Here is a 20366-nt window from a genome sequence, read left to right on the forward strand (position 1 = left end):
CCTATAGATCCAGTCACTAGGAATAACTTCACATAATGACCCACTACTGATGTCAGGCTAACCGGCCCATAAGTTCCCATTTTTTAAAGTTTCCATAAAGCAATTCTTCAACAACGGAACATCAGCTAACCTCTAATCCTCCAGTACCTCACTGGTGATTAAGCATGTTTTAAATCCCTCTTCTAATAAACCCGAAAAATTTTCTGCACTACCTTCACACAGGGTCTGAGGGGACAGCTTGTCATACCCCGGGAGCCTACCCACCCTGATTTGCCTCTGGACTGCAATAATCTCCTTCTCTGTAATTGGGATATGGTTATCAAATCTCTTTGGATTCTCCTTTATCTTACCTGTCAAAGCAATTTGGTGTTCCCATTTTGCCCTCCCAATTTCACTATTCAGCGTAATCCTACATCCCTTCTACTCCTCAAGGGAGTTGTTAGATCCCAGCTGCTTTCACCTGACAGATGACTCCACCATTTCCTGACCAGAGCCTCAATAACCCCCGTCAGCCAGAGTCCCTCATCCTGCCAGACTTTCCCTTCATTCTAACAGTGACACGCTGATCCTCAGCCCTTTCAAATTCAGATTTTAAAGCCTCCCACTTGTGATACGGACATTTACCTGCAATCCTCTACCAATCCACTTCTCCAGGTTCCCTTCTAATACCACAAAAATTAGCCCTTTTCCAGGTAAGGACACTAGTTGTGGACCAGTTCACAAATAGTTTAAAACGAGTAAATGATAGTCACTGGTCCCCAAGAGCTCCCCCACTGGCACATCAACCACTTGTCTGGGTGATGCCGACGTTCTGGCCTGAACTGTGGGTTCCTCTTGCGTTAGTGGCATAGTCTTCAGGGTCTCAGTGCAATCCTGAATGCTCATTCACCACCTTTGAGGAAATCCTTGAATGTTTTCCTCTGTACACCAGATGCTCTCTGATACTGAGCTCTGCTTCAATTCATTCTTGGTGTCTGGACTTGAACACGATGACTTCTCCTGTCCAACAGAACATACAGGATATTCTAATCCCTGCTGTCTTATGGGGTCTATAGTCAAGCCCAGCAAAGTGTTCACCCCGCTTAGTTATAACCAGGCAATATCACCTTACCATGGAACAATAAAGGCCAATGTAGCAATTCCCCTCTGAACTGTTGCTTTAAGTTCAATTTACAAATTCCTTTACTGGAGAAGGATATGAAAGTCAGGGAAGAGAATAGTGATATGCTGAAACATGACAAAAGAAGGTGCTGGCAGCTTAAACACATAAAGCTGAATAAATCCCTGGGGCCTGACCAAGTCTATCCTACACCCTCTGTCACAACCACAGCGTGTCAGCTAATTATTATTTCATTGTGATAGTATTTAACTCCATCCTTGGACACAGCACAGCAATGCTTTGCTGCCTGTTTGCATTCGGCCTTTCCTGAGATATCAGATTGTCGAGTCAACTGACTCTGAAGACCGGCAGTATTTCTTTCATATTTAGTTGTTCTTTTCAGCCGCATTGTAGGCTTCGTTTTCCATTTGAGAGATTTAGTTAATGGCCCTGTTTGGCCGAGCATTTATTGCTTTCTTTTCCCTTTAAGACCGTTCACATTAAAGTCTGTGAACTATCGACCCACTTCGGTGTCTCTCAATCAGCACTTGTGCCATATCCGAACCGGATGACAGCAAGTTTTGACCGCCTTAGTCCCACTCTCAGCACCTCACAGGTCCTCCTTTCCTGCTGCCCCAACAATCTCTGCTACTAATGCTCCCGCTCTCGTGCGCAGACCAGAGCTGACTCCCATGACCGTAGAGGAACCAAGTTTTCCACCAATAGGCAGTTACTATGGTAATCCTGATGGTTGCAGGAATTTTATTACCCAATGTAAGCTGACATTACAAGCCCAGCCTGGTCGTTTTGGTGATGATGCGTGAAAATTGGCGTACATGGTCAATCTTCTTGACGGACCTCCACTCAGACTGTTCAACGCTTTAAGTGAGCAAGGATACCCCGCAGCCCAGTCGTTCTGACATTACGTGGTGGATTTAAGAGGGATTTTGATCTTCTGGTATGGGGTCAGGAGGCTGCCCACCGACTTTTGGACCTGCACCAAGGCAGAGGAACGGTGAGAGCCTATGGAGTTAAATTCTGTACCCTTGCAGTAGAGACAGGATGGAATGAGAGATCCCTCATCAGTGCCTCTGAGCGTGGACTGAACACAGGTGTCCAGCATGAGATTACTGTCTGAAACGAGCAGGATAGTCTGGATGACCTGATTAATCTGGCTATTCAAGTTGACGACTGCCTTTCTGAGACACCACTCCTTGAAGATGTTCTGGGTACTTTAGAAGGAGCTTTTCCTGAAACCTGGTGATGTGGAAATTAAGATTTCTGTGTTTCCTGCTCTATAGTTGCCGTGAGAAGTTGGCATTGCCCAGATAATGGGTGTTACCTTCTTGAGGCCTCCTATAGATATGACTGATGGGGAGGGTGGTACCTGTGGTGCTTTGGGCTGAGTTCACTGTATTCTAAATTACACTAAATTACATTCTAAGGCACACTAAATTCCACCACGGGTTAATATTTACAGAATTTAACTACTACGTTCATGGTGCAGGAATTAAGATATAATGGATAGGGTCGGGTGCACAGAAATAGGATATTGGGGTAGTTTTGTGGTGGTGGACGGGCTGGTGTGTTGGGTATCTATCTTTGCCTTAAGGTTGGTGAAAGACCCTGCTTTCACCCATTTTTAAGGAACCGAGCTCTTCATGAGAGCTCTGAGGGAGAAGAAGTTTTACCCCATCTCCATTTGAAGTGATCTGCCCCCTATTTTCCAACATGAGTGAGCCACCTCTCCTCATCCACCCTATCACCATCATCCATGTTTCAATCATCTCCCTTTGCTGTTCTAAACCCAGCAAGTACAAGCCCACTTTGTTCAAACTTGCTTCATGGAGTCATTGAGTATGACAGCAGTCTGTGACTCTTTAGCCCATCTAATCCATGTCTAGTCCCATCAACTCACAGCTGGACCATATACCACCAGACCCATCCCATCCAAGTACTTGTCTAAACTTCTCTTAAATGTTGCAATTCAACTCAAATCCACCACTTCCACAGACAGCATGTATCACACTAGCTCCACCTCCGTGTGAAGATGTTCCACCTCTGATTCCCCTTAAACATTTAACCTTTTAATCTTAACCAAAGAGGGAAAAGGCTACTGCATTTCTCTTTCTATCCCCTTCATAATTTTATACCCGTCTATCAAATCCTACCTCATACTTCTACTTTCCAGGGAATAACAGTCCTAACTATTCAACTCTTCCCTATAGTTCAGTTCTCTTTACAAAATGTATCTACCTGTAATCACCTTCTCTCACTTCCTCTGTCTATGCCATTTCTACTCTCAGGATGAAACTTTTCATTCCAGAACAACTGAAATGTCCTCCTGCTTCAGAGAAATAGACTTCCTTTCCTCCACCATCAGCACTGCCCGCACTCGCAACTCCTCCATTTCTTCAACATCTGCCCTCGTCCCATCCTTCTACACCACACTCAGGATAGGATTCCTCTTGTCCTCACCTACCAACCTACTAGCCTCCACATCCAGCACTCCTGGGTGCATCTGCGTCCAAAAACTGTACATACGTTTAGCCACCTCCGTCGGGGTCCCACCACCAAGCATATGTTTCTGTCCCCCCAACCCCCCACCTCCACTTTCTGCTTCTTACAGGGATCACTACCTCACACAACTCCTTTGTCAATTCATCCCTCCCCACTGATTTCCCTGCTGATACATATCCTTGCAAGTGGACAAGTGCCACATCTGCCCCTACACCTCCTCCCTGACTACCATTCAGTGCCCCAGACAGTCCTTCCTGGTGAGACGACACTTTACTTGCGACTCTGTTGGTGTCATCTACTGTACCTGATGCTCCCGGTGTGGCTTCCTGTATATTGATGAGACCTGACATAGATTGGGAAACCACCGCCAAGAGCGTTCGTTCAGTCCGCTACAAAAAGCGGGATCTCCCATTGGCCACCCATTTCAATTCTATTTCCCATTTCCATTTCAACATGTCAGTCCATGGCCTCCTCTACTGCCACAATGAGGCCACACAGGCTGGAGGAGAGCACCTCATATTCCGTCTGGGTAGCCTCCAACCTGATGGCATGAACGTTGATCTATCAAACTTCTGTTAATTTCTCCACCCCTCATTCATCATTCCCCATTGCTGTTTCCCTCTCTCATCTTACCTCCTTACCTGCCCATCAACTCCCTCTGATGCTCCTCCCTTTCCCTTTCTTCCACTGTAATCTGACCTCATATATCAGATTCCCCCTTCTCCAGCCCTTTATCTCTTTCATCAATCAACTTCCTAGCCCTTTATTTCACCCATTCCCTCTCTCCCAGTTTCACCTATTACCCGCCATGGAAACAGAGAAAACCTGCAGCACAACACAGGCCCTTCTGCCCACAAAGTTGTGCTGAACACGTCCCTTCCTTAGAAATTACTAGGCTTTACCCATAGCCCTCTATTTTTCTAAGCTCCATGTACCTATCTAAAAGCCTCTTAAAAGACCCTATTGTATCCACCTCCACCACTGTTGCCAGCAGCCTATTCCATGCACTCACCACTCTCTGAGTAAAAAACTTATCCCTGACATCTCTTCTGCACCCACTCCCCAGCACTTTAAACATGTGTCATCTTGTGGCAACTATTTCAGCGCTGGGAAAAACTTCTGACTGTCCACACGATCAATGCCTCTCATCAGCTTGTACACCTCTATCAGGTCACCTCTTATCCTCCTTCACTCCAAGGAGAAAAGGCCGAGTTCACTCAACCTATTCTCATAAGGCATGCTCCCCAATCCAGGCAACATCCTTGTAAATCTCCTCTGCACCCTTTCTATGGCCTCCACATCCTGCCTGTAGGGAGGTGACCAGAACTGAGCACAGTACTCCAAGTGGTGTCTGACCAGGGTCCTATATAGCTGCAACATTACCTCTTGGCTCCTAAATTCAATTCCACAATTGATGAAGACCAATACACCATATGCCTTCTTAACCACAGAATAAACCTGCGCAGCTGCTTTGAGTGTCCTATGGACTCGGGCCCCAAGATCCCTCTGATCCTCCACACTGCCAAGAGTCTTACCATTAATAATATATTCTGCAATTATATTTGACCTACCAAAATGAACCACTTCACACTTATCTGGGTTGAACTCCATCTGCCACCTCTCTGCCCAGTTTTGCATCCTATCAATGTCCCGCTGTAACCTCTGACAGCTTTCCACACTATCCACAACACCTCCAACCTTTGAGTCATCAGCAAATTTACTAACCCATCCCTCCACTTCCTCATCCAGATCATTTATCACGAAGAGTAAGGGTCCCAGAACAAATCCTTGAGGCCCTCCACTGGTGACCGACCTCCATGCAGAATATGATCCATCTACAACCACTCTTTGCCTTCTATTGGCAAGCCAATTCTGGATCCACAAAGCAATGTCCCCTTGAATCCAATGCCTCCTTACTTTCTCAATAAGCCTTGCATGGAGTACATTATCAAATGCCTTGCTGAAATCCATATACACTACATCTGCTGCTCTTCCTTCATCAATGTGTTTAGTCACATCCTCAAAAAATTCAATCAGGCTCGTAATGCATGACCTGCCCTTTACAAAGCCATGCTGACTACTCCTCATCATATTATACTTCTCCAAATGTTCCTAAATCCTGCCTCTCAGGATCTTCGCCATCAACTTACCAACCACTGAGGTAAGACTCACTGGTCTATAATTTCCTGGGCTATCTCTACTCCCTTTCTTGAATAAAGGAACAACATCCACAAGCCTCCAATCCTTGGGAACCTCTCCCGTACCCATTGATGATGCAAAGATCATCGCCAGGGGCTCAGCAATCTGCTCTCTCGCTTCTCACAGTAGCCTGGGGTACATCTCATCCGGTCCCGGCGATATCCAACTTGATGCTTTTGAAAAGCTCCAGCACATCCTCTTTCATAATATCTACATGCTGAAGCTTTTCAGACCGCTGCAAGTCATCCTACAATCGCCAAGATCCTTTTCCATAGTAAATACTGAAGTAAAGTATTCATTGAGTACCTCTGCTATTTCCACCAGTTCCATATACACTTTCCCACTGTCACATTTGATAGGTCCTATTCTTTCACGTCTCATCCTCTTGCTCTTCACATACTTGTAGAATGTCTTGGAGTTTTCCTTAATTCTGCTCGCCAAGGCATTCTCATGGCCCCTTCTGGGTCTCCTAATTTCCTTCTTAAGCTCCTTCCTCCTGGCCTTATAATCTTCTAGATCTCTAATATTACCTGGCTCTCTGAACCTTTTGTAAGCTTTTCTTTTCTTCTTGACTAGATTTATTACAGCTTTTGTAAACCATGGTTTCTGTATCCTACCATAACGTCCCTGTCTCATTGGAGCTCTACACAAATATCCCCTGAATATTTGCCACATTTCTTCTGTACTTTTCCCTGAGAACATTTGTTTCTAATTTAAGCCTCCAATTTCCTGCCTGATAGCCTCATAATTCCCCTTACTCCAATTAAATGCTTTTCTAACTTATCTGTTCCTATCTCTCTCCAATGCTATTGTAAAGGAGATAGAATTATGATCACTATCTCCAAAATGCTCTCTTGTACTTTTTCCTCCCCTGCCCCCACCTTCTTACTCTGACTTTTCCCCCCTTCCTTTCCAGTCCTGAAGAAGAGTCACGGCCTGAAATATCTACTATTTACTCTTTTCAACAAATGGTGCCTGACCTGCTGAGTTCTTCCAGCATTTTGTGTGTTGCTTTGGACTTCCAGCATCTGAAGATTTTTGTGTGTTTGTTATATCTACCAGGAATTATGGACCTGCATTCCCAGATCTATTTGTTCTACTGCTCACCTTGGGCTGATTTGGAATTTAATGCCGTGAAACAGTTTCACTTAACCTCATTATTAGGAGCTTCTCTACCTGTACAACTGGCCAAAATTACTAATTTAAATTTATACCCTGTGGTTAAGCAGTCATTATGAATTTGGTTCCAGTTTCGTAATGTTTTTAATCCAAAAAAAATTAAACTTTTTAGTTTAATTTATCAAAATTATTTATTTAAACCTTCATTATGTGATCCTAACTTTCTTCTTTGGAGGAATAAAGGAGTTTCTTCCTTCATGGGTCTGTTCCAAGATGGCCGATTGAGAAATCAGTCTTTTGAGAAATTAGTAACTAAATACTGTCTCTCGTATTCACATTTCCTGCAATATCTTCAGGTCAGACACTTCTTACAAGAATATTTAAGTAATTTTCCATATATACAGGATTCTGTCCTATTAGATATTATTTTAAAAATGAATCCTTTAGTGAAGGGTTTTACTGGGAAAATTTATAATTTATTGTTACAACAGCACAATTACCCTTCACTTAAGATTAAGCGAGATTGGGAGAAAGAGCTTAACATGAGCTTGATAACAGACGATTGGTTGCAGAATTTGAAGTTGGTTAAACTTCCTTGATCTGTGCCAGTCACTCTTCAATTCAATTCAAAATTGTACATTGTTACTATTTTACAAAGGAGAGACTGTCTAAAGTGTTTCCTAATGTTGATAGTCAGTGTGATAGATGTAAAACCGAGACAGCCACATTGACACGTGTTTTGGTCGTGTTCTGTATTGAAACATTTTTTGGAAATCTATTTTCTCTACAATTTCTAAACTTTTAAAAATTAATTTACAACCTAATAAATTGACAGTTTTATTTGGTATAATCCCTCAATATATTCATGGTATTTCTCTATCTGACCAACATGTAATTGCATTTGTTACGTTATTGGCCTGAAGGTCTATTTTGTTGAAATGGTAAAATGCTTCTGCTCCTACTTTGATACAATGGTTCTCTCAGGTGATGCTATGTCTTAGTTTGGAGAAAATCAGAAGTCCAACGTTTGATCCTTGATTTGATTTTGAAAAAGATGGGGTTCATTTACCCACTACTATCATCTGATTTGAATTAATTAATATGCTTTCCTTCCGATTTCTCTTTAAATGGATTTGAGTTGGCGGATTGATGTGTTTCTTTTATGGAAGTTTGTATGATGTGTAGCTCTGGGGTTGTGCTCCCAATGGGTTTTATATTTTCGGTGTTTTTTTTTCATTTAGAGGGTTTTTTCTCTCTTAGTTAGTAGGGGTTCTTTTTTTTCTTTCAAAACAAAAATTCTTAACACTTTTATTTTTTCTTATTATTGATATATTGCTTAGCTTTGTTAATCAGTTATTTGCTGATTTAATTCTTCATTGTACATAATGACATATTGACTTAATGTAATTTTTGTTTATCTTCAATAATAATTAATAAAAAAGATTTTAAAATAAAATGAAAATGTTCTACTGCACTTCTCAGTGCCCCATAGCACACCGTGTAAGTCCTACCCTGATTTTCACTCCCAAAGTGCAACACCTCACACTTGTGAGCATTAAATTCCATTTGCCACTTCCATCCCATTTCCCAGCTCATCCAGCTCCCATTGCCTTTCTTGTTGTTCACTGCACTCCCAAAATGGTGTCATCCACAAAGTTGCTCATCCGGAATCATCCAAATTATTAATACAGATGTATTAACAAAGTACAGTGGATCTAGCACTAATCCCTGTGGCACAGCACTGGTGACGCGCCTCCATTCAGAGAGGCAACCACCCTACTACCACTCTGACTTCTCCCACTAAGATAATGTTGAATCCAATTTACTACCTCATTCTGAAAGCCTGGCAGCTGAACCTGCAAGACCAGCCTCCCATGTGGGAATTTATCAAAGGCCTTGCTACTATCGATGTGGACAGTGCCAACTCCCTTTCCTTCACTAACTTCAGTAAGCTCCTCGAAAAACTCTAAGGTTGGTTAGCTTTGACTAACCCATCAAAGAAATGTTGACTATCCTTTATCAAGCCCTGTGAATGCAAATACTTATATATTCTGTCCTTTAGAATACCTTCCAATAACTTACCCACTACTGATGTCAGGCCAACTGGCTTATAATTTCCCATTTATTCTTAAAGCCATTCTTGAATAATGGAACATCAGCTAACCTCCAATACCTCACCTGTGGTTAAGGATGTTTTAAATCCCTCGTCCAGGGTCCCTGCATTTTCAGCACAAGCCTCACACAAGGTCTAAAGGGTCAGTTTATCAGGTTCTGGGGATTTACCCACCTTAATTTGCTTCAGGATAGCAAGCAAATCCTTTTCTGGAATACGGATATGGTTATAAAATCTTTCTGAATTCTCCTATCTTACCTGCCAAAATTATTTGGGGTTCCCCTTTTGCCATCCTGATTTCCTTCTTCAGCACATTCCTACATCCCTTCTACTCCACAAGGGATTTGTTTTATCCCAGCTGCTTTCAACTGAGACACAACTCCAATTGAGGTATTTCCTGACCAGAGCCTCAATAACCCTCGTCAGCCAGGGTTCCCTCCTCCTGATATTCTTGGCCTTCATTCCAACAGTGATGAGCCGATCCTGAACCCTTCCAAATGCACTTTTAAAAGTCTCCCGCGTGTGAGATATGTGAACCTCTACCAATCCACCTTTGCAAGTTGCCTTCTAATACCATGGGAATCAGCCTTCCACCAGTTCAGGGCTCTACTTGCAGACCAAACAACAAATATTTTAGATTGAGTAGGTGACGGTCACTGGTCCCAAAGAACTACCCCTCTGGTACATCAACCACTTGTCCGGGAAATGATGCCATCATTCTAGTTTGAACTAAAGGCTTCGATATGTTTTTAAGGCATAGACTTGAGGGTCTCAGCACAATCCTAAAATCTCATTCATCGCCTGGAGTAGTTCTGGGCCGGGGATCACCTGGGGTCTTTGAGGAAATGTTTGAATGTTTTCCTCTGTACACCTGGTTGTCCCTGAAACCCGGTTCTAGGCTCAGTTTCAGTACGTTCCTGGAGTCTGGTCTCAAGCACAATGACTTGTTCTGCCCAGCGGAACGTACAGGCTCTTCTAATCCACACTGTCTTTGGGGTTCTATAGATTAGATTATGAGGACACTCAGTCCTCGTTTATTGTCATTTAGAAATGCATGCATGCATTAAGAAATGATACAATGTTCCTCCAGAGTGATATCACAAAAAAACAGGACAAACCAAAGACTCACACTGACAAAACCATATAATTATAACATATAGTTACAGCAGTGCAAAGCAATACCATAATTTGATAAAAGCAGACCATGGGCCCAGTTACAAGAAAAAGTCTCAAGTCCCGATCGACTCCAGTAGTCCTGATATCAGGCAGCAAAAGGGAGAAACTCTCCCTGCCATAAACTTCCAGGCACTGACAACTGATGCCTAGGAAGCACCCGACCACAACAGACTCTGAGTCCGTCCGAAAACTTCGAGCCTCCGACCAGCCCCTCCGATACAGCCTCCCGAGCGCCATCCTCTGCCGAGCACCTTCGACCGCATCCCGGCCGCCGAAACAAGCAAAGCCGAGGTCTCAGAGGCCTTCTCCTCCGGAGATTCCGGACCGCACAGTAGCAGCGTCAGCGAAGCGGGCATTTCAGAAGTTTCTCCAGATGTTCCTCCACGCTCTCACATCTGTCTCCATCAAATCAGAATTGTGCACGGATCCCTGAACAAGTAACAGATATCAATCTCCAGAGAGGCTGCACACGCTGCGTCATGCTGCCATCTTCTCCTCCCCTTTTATAGTCAATTCCAACAAAGTGTTCACCCCTCTTATTCATAACCTGCCCGTATAGCCTGACTGTGGCACAATAAAGGCCAATGTAACGTTTCCCCTGATAATGGTTATTTCAAGTTCAATTTACAAATTCCTTTAATGAGGAGAAGAACATGGAAGTTGGAGAATTTAGGGAAGAGAATAGTGATGTTCTGAAACATGACAAAGGAAGGTGCAGGCAGCTTAAACACATAAAGCTGAATAAATCCCTGGGGTCTGAACAAGTCCATCCTAGGTCATCCTGTTCCAATTGCTTGAGGTTGACCATGGATAGTGTGTCTTGGCTGTCTACGTGATACACAAGCCAGGGAAGTCCGATAGGGAGAGCAAGCTGTTACCCATGCAGCAGGCTCCCCCTCTCCACAAAGCTGATCAATCCAAAGGAACAGCAGAGAAAGATAAAGTTTGGCATCAGTATGTTGTACGCATAGCCAGTCGGGTTTTACTTACGAAAATGTTCCCATGAGTGGATACAACTTCAATGATGTGAAGGTTTTAGATCAGAGTTTTCTTTCTTCTAAGTGAACTATCAACTACGTCTGACAAGCCCCATTTGCCCAATGAGAATGTTTTAAATGCGCCAGTAAACCACCTTTGCCCTTTCTGCTGCCAATAGAAATGGTTCCGCTGGGCTAAGTAGCTAAACCACATTTAAAGCTTGGACTTGGTTGTCAGAAGCTCTTACAGAACATTTTTAGAGGGAGCTTCTGCTCACTACCTCCATTGCCATAATAACCTTAAGGAACTCCATCCTGGGACCTTGTAGGAAACTAGGGAAGAAATTGCTAGAGGCTCAACTGAGATATTTAGAAAACTGAACATAGAACAGTGCAGCCCTTTATTGTCACCCGGTTCGGAAATGGCGCAAGTGTGGAGTGAGACACTTACACGGGTCAATAGTTCAGACTTTAATGCGAACAGTGTTAAAGAGGAAAAGAAAGCAATAAATGTTAGGCCAAACAAGGCCGTTAACTAAAACTCTCAAATGGAAAATGAAGCCTGCACTGCGGCTGAAAAGAACAACTAAATATTAAACAAATACCACTAGTCTTCTGAGTCAGTTGACTCGACAGTCCAATTTCTCAGGCAAGGCCGAGTGCAAACAGGCAGCAAAGTATTGCTGTACCGTGTCCAAGTCTCGAGAAGCACTATGACAGAATGAATGGAGTTAAATACTATCACAATTAAATAATAAAAAGCTGACACGAACATATTCACGAGCGCAATTGCCGAATCTGCTGCACTGCCCAATCCGTGCTTGTGACAGCCCCCACCCCACCACCCCCAGACGCAGCCCCTGAGGCACCACACACCTGTGTCCGCTGGAAGTCCCGATTGAGGGACTTGTTCAAGATGTCCGTCAGTGATGCTGGTAGACCAGTGCATTGGTGTGCACTGCCAATATTGTAGTCAAAAACTTCCATGTAGGGACAGAAACAAGAGCTTTTACAAAGGTAGCTCAACCAAGTGATGCTGTGAGATGGCTCGTTCTGAAACTGAGGACCCTCCGATTGGAGTTAATCAGTCATCTGCTTGAACAATAAAACTAACAGAATCCCTAAGCCAATCAAAATAAACTTAACAAACTTAAACAGAAATCACCAGGAAACCGCATTACAAAGAGCAAGTCGCTTGAGAAAAACACACAGGATTCTTAAAACTTTAATAACCGTTGTTAATTAATTCATCCTCAGTAACATCGTTGTACATCTGTTTTGCAACCTCTCCATCTTAATAACATCTTTCCTGTAGCAAGGTAACCAGGTAACCAGAGCTGTAAACAATGCTCCAAATGTGCTCTCACCAATGTTTTGTACACACGTAACATTACATAGCAGCTCCTACTCAGCATTCTGATTGGTGAAGGTGGGAAACTCAACCACCCCCCCCCCCCACCACCCCATACTGTAACACACTCCTGGGGCCCACCAATTACTGTGTAGGTCCTGCCCTGGCTTTTGTCCCAAAACATAACACCTCGTGTTCCTCTAAATTTAACTCAATCTGCCATTCCTCAGTTCCATTGGCTCAGTTCATCAAGGTGCCATTGTCATCTAAGATAACCTCATCACTGTCCAGTTTACTGTTGAGCATTTGTCAACGGAACTAGATTAAAAAATTCACTGTGCAATTCGTAATTAATCGAAGCTCACACTTTATTGTCTCTGCATAAACAACAATCTAACAATGTTGATCCCGGGCTGACATCTTAAACCATGAATTCTACTGTTCCCTCTGTACCAATATTCACTCAGACAACTTGCTCAATTTATAACACCGTAATAGGGGATCTCCACTGGCCAGACGATCCACCCTTCCTTCTCCCAGCCCCTGGTGTGGGAGTTCTTCCTCGCGATGGTGATTCTCCAGAGTTATCGCTGTGACCACATTTATATTCATTTCTCATCAATTCAAACATAGCACTCCAGTGTCATTAACACCTTTTTGTTGGCTCTGTTCCAGGCCAGCATCCATTAATGACCTCTTCCCTGCAAGTGACAATCGGTAATTCATGGCTTTTTGTACTCAATGAGCAACGAGTTTGATTCATGCAAAATAGATACTGACTCCAACAGTCAAAAACCTGCAAGTTATATCCAACCAAAGAATATCTCACAAATCGAACACTTGTCGAACATTCGGAGAAGTACAGTCTACTCATGGATAGTCAACAAGGTGTCACGAGCCTGGTTGAGTTTTTTGAAGAGGTAACTAAAGAAATTGATGAGGGTAGGGCAGTGGATGTGGTCTACATGGACTTTAGCAAAGCATTTGACTCATCCAGAAAGTCATGAGGCTTGGGATAAGTGGAACCTTGGCTGTTGCGATAAAAAATTGGCTTAAAGGAAGAAAGCAGAGGGTAGTTGTGGAAGGAAAGTATTCTGCCTGGAGGTCAGTGACTAGTGGATTCCTGGGACCCCTGCTATTTGTGATTTTTATAAATGACCTGAATGTCGACGCAGAAGGATGGGTGAGTAAGTTTGCGGATGGCACGAAGATTGGAGGAGGTGGATGGAGTTGTAGGTGGTCAAAAGTTACAAGAGGATATAGACAGGCTGCAGAGTTGGGCAGAAAAATGGCAGATGGAGTTCAATCCAGACAAGTGTGAGGTGATGCATTTTGGAAGGATGAACCAGAAGACTGAGTACAGGATTAATGGTCAGTTACCTAAGAGTGTGGATGAACAAAGGGACCTTGGGGGTTCAAATCCATACATCCATCAAGGTTGCTGCACAGATTGATAGGGTAGTTAAGAAGGCTAATGGGATGCTAGGCTTCATTAACAGGGGGATTGAGTTCAAGAGTAGAGAAGTCATGTTGCAACTCTACAAATCTCTGGTGAGACCGCACTTAGAGTATTGTGCTCAATTCTGGTCACCTCATTATAGGAAGGATGTGGAAGCTATGGAGAGGGTGCAGAGGAGATTTACCAGGATGTTGCCTGGATTGGAGAACAAGTCATATGAAGCAAGGTTAACAGAGCTGGGACTTTTCGCTTTGGAGCATAGAAGAATGAGAGAGGACTTGATAGAGGTCTACAACATTATGAGAGGCATAGATAGAGTGGATAGTCAGTACCTGTTTCCCAGGGCACCAATAGCAAACACTAGAGGGCATAGGCACAAAATTAAGGGAGGGAAGTTTAGGGGAGACATCAGGGGTAAGTTTTTTACACATAGGGTTGTGAGTGCCTGGAATGAATTGCCAGGGATGGTGGTGGAAGCTAAAAAAACTTTAGGGGTGTTTAAGAGCCTCTTGGACAGGCACATGGATGAAAGAAAAATTGAGGGTTATGGGGTAGTGTGGGTTTAGTACTTTTTTTTTAAGGATTATATGGGTCAGCACAACATGAACGGCTGAAGGGCCTGTACTGTGCCATAGTGTTCTATGGTTCTAAATGACTTCTTATTCGGAAATTATCACTAGTCCAGCAGATTACCTGAAGCATCATTATGTCTTCTATAAAACACTGATCAAGTCAAGCAACTAACACAGACGTAAAACAGTTCCACAAAATGGCGGCCTCCATCTCCAAGCACATGACAGGAACAAAAACAATTGATCTGTCTACTTTCACTGTCCTTGACCCATTCGAGTTCGATGCTTTCTTACAGATTTCAAATCCGCCATGGCCACCTTTATCCAATCTGTGTATTTGTATTCCCATGTGCTCATGTTTGTTTTCATGTCCCATGTTCTCCTGTCCCTGTCCGTGCGGCCCAATGTATCACTGATTACTCCGCCCCTCACCTGTTTCTCAGTATTACCTGTATTACTGCTGCCAATTGTGTCTCATTGTGCTCCACCTATCATCTGCCTCTCTGTTTATTGCACAGTGTATTTTAGTCCTGTTTGTATGTCCTGTAGAATTGAATGCCATACTAGATCTAGTATTAGGTAATGAACCGGGTCAGGTCACAGATCTCTCAGTGGAAGAGCATCTGGGGGATAGTGACCACTGCTCCCTGGCCTTTAACATTATCAGGGAAAAGGATAGAATCAGAAAGGACAGGAAAATTTTTAACTGGGGAAGGGCAAATTATGAGGCTATTAGGTTAGAACTTGCGGGTGTGAATTGGGATGATGTTATTGCAGGGAAATGTACTATGGACATGTCGTTGTTTAAAGATCTTTTGCAGGATGTTAGGGATAAATTTGTCCCAGTGAGGAAGATAAAGAATGGTAGGGTGAAGGAACCATGAGTGACAAGTGAGGTGGAAAATCTAGTCAGGTGGAAGAAGGCAGCATACATGAGGTTTAGGAAGCAAGGATCAGATGGGTCTATTGAGGAATATAGGGCAGCAAGAAAGGAGCTTAAGAAGGGGCTGAGAAGAGCAAGAAGGGGGCATGAGAAGGCCTTGGCGAGTAGGGTAAAGGAAAACCCCAAGGCATTCTTCAATTATGTGAAGAACAAAAGGAAGACAGGAGTGAAGGTAGGATCGATTAGAGATAAAGGTGGGAAGATGTGCCTGGAGGCTGTGGAAGTGAGCGAGGTCCTTAATGAATACTTCTCTTCGATATTCACGGATGAGAGGGGAATCGATGACGATGAGGACAATATGAGTGAGGTTGATGTTCTGGAGCATGTTGATATTAAGGGAGAGGAGATGTTGGAGTTGTTAAAATACATTAGGATGGACAAGTCCCCGGGTCCTGACAGCTAATTCTTCAGGCTGCTCCACGAGGCGAGGGAAGAGATTGCTGAGCCTTCGGCTAGGATCTCTATGTCCTCGTTGTCCATGGGAATGGTACCGGAAGATTGGAGGGAGGCGAATGTTGTCCCCTTGTTCAAAAAAGGTAGTAGAGATAGTCCGGGTAATTATAGACCAGTGAGCCTTATGTCTGTAGTGGGAAAGCGGTTGGAAAAGATTCTTAGCGATAGGATCTATGGGTATTTACAGAATCATGGTCTGATCAGGGACAGTCAGCGTGGCTTTGTGAAAGGCAGATCGTGTCTAACAAGCCTGATAGAGTTCTTTGAGCAAGTGACCAGGCATATAGATGAGGGTAGTGCAGTGGATGTGATCTACATGGATTTTAGTAAGGCATTTGACAAGGCTCCACACGGTAGGCTTATTCAGAAAGTCAGAAAGCATGGGATCCAGGGAAGTTTGGCCAGGTGGATTCAGAATTGGCTTGCCTGCAGAAGGCAGAGGGTCATTGTGGAGGGAGTACATTCAGATTGGAGGGTTGTGACTAGTGGTGCCCCACAATGATCTGGTCTGGGACCTCTACTTTTCGTGATTTTTATTAATGACCTGGATGTGGGGTTAGAAGGTTGGGTTGGCAAGTTTGCAGATGACGCAAAGATTGGTGGTGCTGTAGATAGTGTAGAGGATAGTGGAAGATTACAGAGAGACATTGATAGGATGCAGAAGTGGACTGAGAAGTGGCAGATGGAGTTCAACCCGGAGAAGTGTGATGTGGTACACTTTGGAAGGACAAACTCCAAGGCAGAATACAAAGTAAATGGCAGGATACTTGGTAATGTGAAGGAGCAGAGGGATCTGGGGGGTACATGTCCACAGATCCCTGAAAGTTGCCTCACAGGTAGATAGGGTAGTTAAGAAAGCTTATGGCGTGTTAGCTTTCATAAGTCGATGGATAGAGTTTAAGAGACGCGATGTAATGATGCAGCTCTATAAAACTCTAGTTAGGCCACACTTGGAGTACTCTGTTCAGTTCTGGTCACCTCACTATAGGAAGGATGTGGAAGCATTGGAAAGGGTACAAAGGAGATTTACCAGGATGCTGCCTGGTTTAGAGAGTATGGATTATGATCAGAGATTAAGGGAGCTAGGGCTTTACTCTTTGGAGAGAAGGATGATGAGAGGAGACATGATAGAGGTGTACAAGATATTAAGAGGAATAGACAGAGTGGACAGCCAGCACCTCTTCCCCAGGGCACCACTGCTCAGTACAAGAGGACATGTTTTAAGGTAAGGGGAAAGAAGTTCAAGGGGGATATTAGAGGAAGGTTTTTCACTCAGAGAGTGGTTGGTGTGTGGAATGCACTGCCTGAGTCAGTGGTGGAGGCAGATACACTAGTGAAGTTTAAGAGACTACTAGACAGGTATATGGAGGATTTTAAGGTGTAGGTTTATATGGGAGGCAGGGTTTGAGGTTCAGCACAATATTGTGGGCAGAAGGGCCTGTCATGTGCTGTACTATTCTATGTTCTATGTTTCTCACCTGCTTGTTGCCAGATTGTGCCAGTGAGTTTTCCTGAGCCTTTCCAGCATTCATATGTAAACTCTGTCTTTCTGAATATTGACCCTGCCTGCTTGTTGACCCTGATTTTGCCTGTTTATCCTGATTGTTCTGGTTTTTGACTCTGCCTGTTTCCTGATTCTGATTTTTGCATTTTTTTTTATCTCTGCCTGAACTTTGACACCGACTTTGTTTGCCCCTCTGGATTTGTTACTCAATAAATATCACAGTGAGCACAGTACTTGGTCTGTGATTGGGTCCCATCTCTAGCATCAGGGCACCAATTTCTTTGTCTAAACAGGGAACAGAGAACATGGGGATAAAAGGATGCTGATAGCAATTATATTGACAGTCCTCCAAACAGTAGCTACAGATTACAATGGGAGATAGAAAAGGAATGTCAAATGGACAATGTTATAATAGTCTTGGGAGATTTTTTAACATGTAGGTCAATTGGGAATATCAGGTTTGTAATGGAATGCAAGAAAGTGAATTTGTAGAATGCATATGAGATGGCATTTTAAAGCAGCTTGTTGTTGAGCCTATTAGGGGTTCAGCTATGCGGGTTTGAATGTTATGTAATGTAATGTAATTAATTGGATCAGCAAATTTGCTGATGATACAAAGATTGGAGGTGCAGTGGATAGTGAGGAAGGTTTTCAAAGCTTGCAGAGGGATTCGGACCAGCTGGAAAAATGGGCTGAAAAATGGCAGATGGAGTCTAATACGGACAAATGTGAGGTATCGCACTTTGGAAGGAAAAACCAAGGTAGAACATACAATGTAAATAGTAGGGCACTGAGGAATGCAGTAGAACAGAGGGATCTGGGAATACAGATACAAAATTCCCTAAAAGTGGAGTCACAGGTAGATAGGGTAGTAAAGAGTGCTTTTGGTACATTGGCCTTTATAAATCAAAGTATTGAGTATAAGAGTTGGAATGTTATAGTGATGTGGTACAAAGCATTGGTGAGGCCACATTTGGAGTACTGTGTGCAGTTTTGGTCACCAACTTACAGGAAGGATATTATCAAGGTTGAAAGAGTGTAGAGAAGGTTTACAAGGATGTTACTGGGACATGAGAAACTGAGTTACAGAGAAAGGTTGAATAGGTTAGGACTTTACTCCCTGAGTAAAGTAAAGTAAATTCTCCCTTAGAAGAATGAGGGGAGATTTGATGGAGATATACAAAATTCTGGTGGGTATAGAGTGAATACAAGCAGGCTTCTTCCACTGAGGCTAGGGGAGAAAAAATACAGAGGACATGGATTAAGGGTGAAGGGGGAAAAGTTTAAAGGGAACAGTAGCAGGGGCTTCTTCACACAGAATGGTGGGAGTGTGGAATGAGCTGCCAGATGAAGTGGTAAATGCGGGCTCACTTTTAACATTTAAGAAAAACTTGGACAGGTATATGGATGGACGGATATGGCCCAGGTGCAGGTCAATGGGACTAGGCAGAAAAATGGTTCAGCACAGCCAAGAAGGGCCAAAATGCCTGTTTCTATGCTGTAATGTTTTATGGCTCTGTGGTTCTAACTGGAGAGGATTAGAGAGCTTAAGGCAAAGGAATCCTTAGGAGACAATGATCACAATGTGATTGAGTTCGATTTGAAATTTGATAGGGAGAAAGTAGTCTGACATAGCAGTATTTCAGTGGAGTAAAGGTATCTACAGTGGTATGAGAAAGGAGCCGGCCAAAGTAAATTGGAAACAGATGCTGGCGGGCATGGCAACAGAGCAGCAATGGCTTGAGTTTCTGGGAAAATGAGGATGGTGCACGATAGATGTATTCCAAAAACAAAGAAATACTCAAATGGCAAAATAGTACAACCGTGGCTGAGAATGGAAGTCAAAACTAATGTAAAAGCAAAAGAGGAGGCATACGACAAAGCAAAAATTAATGGGAAAATAGAGGATTGGGAAGCTTTCAAGCCTGTACAAAAAAGAACTACAAGAGTCATTAGTAGGGGAAAGATGAAATATGAAAGCAAGCTAGCAAACAATATCAAAGTGGATAGAAATTTTTTTCAAGTGTATAAAGTAAAAGAGAAATGAGAGTGGATATAGGACAGCTAGAATGAGGGAAAAATAACAGGGGTCAAGTATATAACAGATGAAGTGAATGAGAATTTGCATCAGTATTCACTCTAGAAGACCGTAGCAATATGCCAGGTTTAAGGGTCAGATGAAAGAGAAGTGAGTGCAGTTTGTTACGAACTCCATAACTGAGTCACTTACCAGCAAAGATAGATATGTCTGCTGAAGTCTGATGGTACTCTTTTTAAAACGTTTTTATTTATAAAGGGGCACAAAAGTAAGGTTAATACAAACATTCAGCTAATATAAGTCGTCACTACTCAATCTACAGCACAGGTATAGTAATAATCAAACAGAAATAGGCTCTATCGTTGTCTAGGGGATAATACTGAGTCCAATTGAAATATAAAGAGTCACTCAGATGTCTGCAGGCTTTTCCCTTTTGGGAACCGCTGGGGTTTCACGTTGTGGAGAGAGAGAGATGGTTGAGAAAGGATAAACACTTGCCCGTTGTCTTTACGGAGCAAATCCTTGGAATCAGGGGAGCAGGCTTCCCCATTGTTAGTTAAAAGCGGTCTTCCGTTGGTTCCAGCCACAGATTCAAAATTCGGAATCTAACGCACGTGGCTTCCTTCAAAATGGCTTCCTGCTCCCACGGGAATCGGTATCGTGCTTCCTTAGTGTCTCCTTGGTGCGTCTGAGGGTTGTCCCCCCCCCCCCCCGACCCTCCTTTATACTTCTTCACGGGATCGCAGGTGTCAATCAGGTTGCAGGTGATGCGATCTCTCTCTCTCAACCAGCCCACTTTGCCCGAGGGCTTTTCACGTGGTCTCCATGAGACAATAGTCAATG

The 20366-nt window shown here is 43.4% G+C and overlaps 2 protein-coding genes across 4 annotated transcripts in view; both read left to right on the forward strand.

The window, feature by feature from the left end:
* LOC140720368 (butyrophilin subfamily 3 member A3-like) overlaps nt 1-20366 on the forward strand; it is a 665711-nt gene that overhangs the window by 177933 nt on the left and 467412 nt on the right. The gene's annotated exons all lie outside the window — the stretch shown is intronic.
* Nucleotides 1-20366, forward strand: part of LOC140722228 (E3 ubiquitin-protein ligase TRIM39-like) — a 32152-nt gene that overhangs the window by 5121 nt on the left and 6665 nt on the right. The window contains exon 3 of the mRNA XM_073037019.1: nt 13230-13271. Within this exon, the coding sequence (XP_072893120.1) occupies nt 13230-13271 (42 nt within the window). The remainder of the gene's footprint in view (nt 1-13229; nt 13272-20366) is intronic.

The sequence above is a fragment of the Hemitrygon akajei genome, chromosome 2 (assembly GCF_048418815.1).
Source record: "Hemitrygon akajei chromosome 2, sHemAka1.3, whole genome shotgun sequence".
Lineage (NCBI taxonomy): Eukaryota > Metazoa > Chordata > Chondrichthyes > Myliobatiformes > Dasyatidae > Hemitrygon > Hemitrygon akajei.